This window comes from Triticum urartu, chromosome 3 (genome assembly GCF_003073215.2).
Source record: "Triticum urartu cultivar G1812 chromosome 3, Tu2.1, whole genome shotgun sequence".
Taxonomy (NCBI): Eukaryota; Viridiplantae; Streptophyta; class Magnoliopsida; order Poales; family Poaceae; genus Triticum; species Triticum urartu.
The window spans coordinates 537,630,394-537,635,963 of NC_053024.1; the positions used below are offsets into that span (position 1 = coordinate 537,630,394).

General features: G+C 50.9%; 1 protein-coding gene across 1 annotated transcript; it reads right to left on the reverse strand.

The window, feature by feature from the left end:
* Window positions 1-989: 989 nt before the first annotated feature.
* On the reverse strand, window positions 990-2,312 carry LOC125548646 (PLASMODESMATA CALLOSE-BINDING PROTEIN 3-like). Its single transcript, XM_048712209.1, has 4 exons — window positions 2,099-2,312; window positions 1,746-1,988; window positions 1,581-1,614; window positions 990-1,479 (listed from the first exon to the last, which is right to left on the reverse strand). Exons 1-4 carry the CDS (start codon window positions 2,157-2,159, stop codon window positions 1,227-1,229), a joined length of 591 nt encoding a protein of 196 aa, XP_048568166.1. The 5' UTR covers window positions 2,160-2,312; the 3' UTR covers window positions 990-1,226.
* Window positions 2,313-5,570: the final 3,258 nt, after the last annotated feature.

Consider the following 5,570-nt stretch of genomic DNA (forward strand, 5'->3'; position numbering starts at 1 on the left):
GGGGAGGAACTGGCTCCGATGAAGGTGGAGGAGGCGGAGCAGCCGGAGCCGGAGCTGCTGGGCTTCAACATGAAGCAGGCGGAGGCGGAGTTCGTCATCGCCCAATCGGAGAAGATGGCGGAGAAGCAGACCATCCTAGAGTCCATCTAGGCCAACCGGGCGTTCCTCCGGCAGGAGCAGGCGGCGTCCGACGCGCTCTTCGCCGAAGTCGACGCGGAGATAGAGGCGGAGGAGGCCGGAGCGGAGCAGCCGGGCGAACCAGAGCTGCAGCTGCTGCCCATGCTGCCGGAGCCGGGCACGGAGATCGTCGACATCTCCGATGACGAGTAGATAGGTGATCAACGTAGTACATATGTTTATTTAGTTTGCATGTCTTTGTATGGATTTGAGGATCTAGTATGAGATGTCCGGATGCAACTATTAAAATTTGAGACATGTCCGATCACTACATGTATGTGGATGCGCACGGGCATGCCCGCGGACGTTTAGGGAACCTATTTGACATATCCGGCTATAGATGTTCTGATAGGCGCTTCACAGTTTTTTCTTTAAATATCTTTTCCTCTTTAAGCGCCTACATAAGGCCTCTCAATGGAGATGCTCTGAGTAATTTTGGACATCATGTCTAGTTCGTGCACCACCTCGACTGAAACTTAATTAAGTTTCAATCTTAGCAATCCCGTTTTGGATACTCTCTTCTTCCATCTATATAGGGCTTAATATGTTTTTCAAGGCTAACTTTGACTAAATGTTAAAGCAATAATATATGACATGCAACTTACACAAAGCATATCGTTAAATTCGTATATAAAAGAAGCTTTCAATGATATAATTTTCACATTATATATTTCATGTAGTATTAATTTTGTGAATAGTCAAAGACGGTCTTGAAAGACGGATTAGGTCTTATATAGATGGAAGGAGAGAGTATATAAAGTGAGCTTGGTTTTTTAAAAATGGCACAATAACATCATCCGCCAGGCAAAAAATGCAGTAACATCACATGCATGATGCAAATTGTTTCACGGGACACAGGTACGACATCGACATGAGGCAAAGAAATTAAACTCCATATACATGGACTAAAAGGGCATGAAAGACGTACACAGACAAACACTAGTAAAGCAGAACGACAGCCACATCTCCACCAAAGCAACAACGCACTGATTGGAGATGATTAAAAAGAATGCACTACGTTTCTCGCTGCTTCATGATCAACACCGCACCTAGAAAGCGAGGACGGAGGCCACGGCGACGCCGACGAGGCCGCGGACCCCAGCAAAAGCGGCCGCAGCGGCGGCAACACCGCTGCTCTCCGGGCCTATGATGCTCGCCGTAGGGCCGGACGCGCTGCCGATCGGCGTGGTGAAGCTCCCTCCCATGCCGGGCGTAGCTGGGTTCGTCGAGCCCGGGGAAGAAGAGTTGGTGCCGGTGCCCGTGCCTGTCGCCGTGCCGTTCCCTGTGCTAGTCCCTGCAGCACTGCGCAATTTACATAGGGAAAATACGTCAGCTCATCATGCAATGATAAATGTTTGGTAAGTACTCGTTATGATTTGGCCGGGCACAAGGGATTATATTACCTTGCGGTTGCAGGGTATTTGCAGGTCCCCGAGCCTGCAGCAGTTACAAACACATATGCATGGTGAGGTGAGGTCGATAGAACTAAAAAAACATGCTGATCGTCCCTTTGCCAAAAAAACATGCTGATGGAGTTACAAGGGGCGGGGAGAAGGCACGGCACGTACTGGGGTCGGCGGAGGAGAGGGTGGCGGTGCCGCCGAAGTCGCAGGTGGCGCCCTTGGTCTGGCTGTTCCGCTGGTAGTAGCTGTTGACGGCGTAGGAGCAGTGCGCCGCCACCGAGTCGGGGCTGTGGCAGCTCCCTCCCGTGCCCACCGGCGCGCAGTCCGCGCCCTGCCCGCACGCGTAGTCCAGCGTCTCCTGCAGCGCCGTCTCGTTCGCGTCCGACCTGCACACGCACCACTCCGCCTCTGCATGCGCCCGAAACACGCGCACGCACACAACCGGCGTCACATACAGCTTCAGAGCCACTCACCACCGCGCCACAACAGCGAAATCCACGTAAGTATATCTCGCTCACCTGATCCCCTGATGGACACGGCCAGCAAGAGCAGCAGCAAGAACACCGGACTCCGCATCATAACGACCCCGCGCGCGTCACGGCCAAGTGTTCGTGGAGGGTTCGAGCTAGTGCGCGCTCTCTTCAGCTAGCTGGCTCGAGTTGAGTGTCCGACGTCGAGAGCTGCTGATGTGTGGGTACGCCAGAGAAGTAGTGCGGCGTGAGCTTTCCTCCGGCTATATGCTTTATATCGGCAGCCGGCCGGCCACGTCTTTTTCCTCTCCCCTCTCCTTTCCGCTCTTTCCGACCATTCCGCTGCGTGTCGACTTTGGGCCGAGCTGCCATGCATGTTTCTTAGGCGCGAAGTTTTGCGCTCTATCGCGAGCGCCATGTCACACGGGACACCTGGTGGTTTCGGCGGGCTGCTCTAGCTAGCTAGGTCGGGTATGCGAGCCACCGTCGGCCAAAGTAAAAGGCAAGGAAGGTTGCAAAGTTGTGTGTGAGCTCTGTGGCATGTGCGGTGCTGTTCTTTTTTCGTAGTGGTAGTGCTTACCAGACCCAGAGGGCCCTTGTATTCTTTTCCGAGGGAAAAGAAGAAATGGCAAATTAAAGTTGTATATCAAGCTAATGATGGTATGGTAGATAGGTTCTTTTGTTGAAAAGAAGGGAGACAATATATCTTGCATATACTCTTACATATGACTTTTTACCTCCAATGTTTATTATTAGAGGGCGCGGACATGACTTTTTACCTCCAATGTTTATTATTAGAGGGCGCGGACAGAGGGCACAAGTTGATTCAGCTCACGCATCGCCCTGGTTTAGAGCTCACAAGTCACACCTCGTCCCAACCTCAAGCATTCCTTGGTATGCCATGTCAACACCTCGACGCAACAAATAGTCTATGTCTTGTTACGGTGTCAAACCTCTTCATTGTGTGTCAACTCAATGTAAGTGTAGGGATGTCCATGCAAAGCTATATCAATCATACGGTGGTATGGTTGGTACTACCTCCATCTTGGTTTATTGGTCCTCTTTATAATTTATGTCAAATTTTAACTAAAGATTTAACTAATGGAATGTTAATGCATGTCAACAAAAGTTATATCATTGGATTCGTATTTGAACATAGTTTTCAATGATATAATTTTTGGTGACATGTATGAACATATTGCACAAAATACAATGGGTACCAATAAACCAGGACGGAGGTAGTACTTGGTATATTATTTTGTGGCGGGAGGGGGGGGGCAACATTTCTTGCACATACTTGGTAGGTCTCACTTTATACCCCTAATACTTTATTATCAGAGGGCAGAGACTCCCCCTCCTCCCACATGGTCCGGCCATTGAGCTCGCACATCGCCCTGATCTAGACCTCACACATCGTCCCACCTCAAGCTCATTCCTTGCTATGCCACCTCAACAAGTCGACACAACAAAGAGCCCATGCCTTGTTATGGTCTCGAACCTCTCTTCATCGCGCAGCAACTGGACGTCAAACCTCTCTTCATCGCGCATCAACTGGACGCCAAACCTCGTGCCTTGTTATGGTGTCAAACCTCATGCCTTGCTATGGTGTCAAACCTCATGCCAAAGAGGATATGCCTTGTTAATTGCAAAAAAAGCCCATGCCTTGTTATGGTGTCAAGCCTCTTCGTCGCGCATTTACTCGATGTCAAGTGTGGGAAGGTCGATGGTGAAGATATGTCAATTGTAGGATTGTATGGTTGATAGATTATTTTATGAAGAAGGGACAATATATCTTGCACATACTCGGTGAATCGTAATTTTACCATGATGTTTTATCGTAGGGTGAAGACAAGAGGCATTACCTGAACATTCATTCCATTGCCGAACAGGCTCCGTCTATTAGGAGGCTGGTGGAATGATCTAACAAGATAATGGCAAAATGCAAGGAGGGAAAATGCACGACTATTGTTGCGATGTATATCATGTGGAACATACTGAAGATTCCCTTGGGGGGTGGGGGCGCTTGCGCTGTTGTTGTGGTTTTCATTCTAGCACATTGCAAGCCTCCACATCATCAATCACATGCAAGTCCATCACATTGAATCTTTTCTAACACATGAAAAACCCTCTCCATCATCAAACACAAGCAAACCCTCCATGTCAATAGATTCTTTTACCTTTTACCTTTTAGCAACATATCATTTCACAGTTTATTGCTAAAAATCTCACAGCAACGCACGGGGTGTTATCTAATTATTATAACAGCACGCGTCTAGACAGACAAACATCGGGAGACTGTTAGACAATGTTACATACATGTCACGATCCCAACCAGGAGGTGGTGTTCGGCTGGTGTTAGGTGTTAGGCATAGAGATAGATTTGGTTGTTAGAGTTTAAACATATTACAATTGTAACTATCTCTATCTCCTTATCTCCTCTCCAAGTAATCTCTCCTGAGATTCCCTCTCTGTACCGATCGTCCTGATCTCCTTGTATCGATCGTTGGGGTCGCGTCCCCCCTCTCCTTATAACGTGAATCACATCCCTCGAGAGAGGCAAGACGTTTTCCGCTATCGCACATGGTAGTCAGAGCCTTCCTTTTCCCATCTGAAGCTTCTGTCGAATCCATCTAAGCCTAGCCATGTCTTCCTCCTCCGCCTCCGGTGCCTCCTCCTCAAACCTCAATAGCCAGGTCACGGAGAAGCTGTCCCGCACGAACTACGTGCTATGGCGAACACAGTTCACCCCCCAACTGCGTGGCGCCGGCGTCTACGGCTACGTCGACGGCACCACACCGGAGCCGGCGAAACTCCTCATCACCACCAAAGACGGCAAGGAGACTTCATCACCCAACCCTCTCCACCCTGTATGGGTCCGGGAGGACCAGCAGGTCCTTGGCTTCCTGCTGGCCAACCTCACAAAGGAGGTTCTGGTGACGGTGACCACGGTCACCACGGCGAGCGCGCTCTGGACGACGCTCGCTACCATGTTCTCGTCGCACTCGGCGAGCCGCATCAACAACATCCGCACCTCCCTCATCAACACGCAGAAGGGTAATCTCTCGGTTGCCTCTTACTTTGCTGCTATGCGCGGATATGCAGATGAACTAGCCACGGCGGGCAAGGCCATCCAGGATGAAGAACTAGTCTCCTACATCATCCACGGGCTAGACACCGATTACCAGCCTCTGGTATCTGCTCTCGATGCTCGTGTCACCCCCGTCACACTCGATGAACTCTACGCCATTCTCTCCAACTTCGACCAGCGCATGGCTCATTACCACGGGTCCGGCGGCGACGGCTTCAAATCTTCAGCCAACATGGCGTCGCGTGGGCGGGGTGGCGGCTCCCGTTCACGTGGCCCTCCTCACAACAAAGGGCGATCTGGTGGCGGCGGCGGCAGTGACCGTGGCTCCTCTCCTCAGCGCACGGGCGGCAGAGGCCGTGGCCGTCGCGGTCGTGGCAGCGGCAACAGGACGCGCCCCGACACTCCACGATGCCAAATCTGCGGGAAACCTGG

What these genes read in the sequence shown, in the direction of transcription:
- LOC125548646 (XM_048712209.1), bottom strand. Translation starts at nt 2,159, where the DNA reads ATGATGCGGAGTCCGGTGTTCTTGCTGCTGCTCTTGCTGGCCGTGTCC. An exon ending in CGTGTCCATCAGGGGATCAG is followed by an intron (nt 1,989 to 2,098) that starts GTGAGCGAGATA and finishes GGGCGCATGCAG; the next exon opens with AGGCGGAGTGGTGCGTGTGC. An exon ending in AAATACCCTGCAACCGCAAG is followed by an intron (nt 1,480 to 1,580) that starts GTAATATAATCC and finishes TAAATTGCGCAG; the next exon opens with TGCTGCAGGGACTAGCACAG.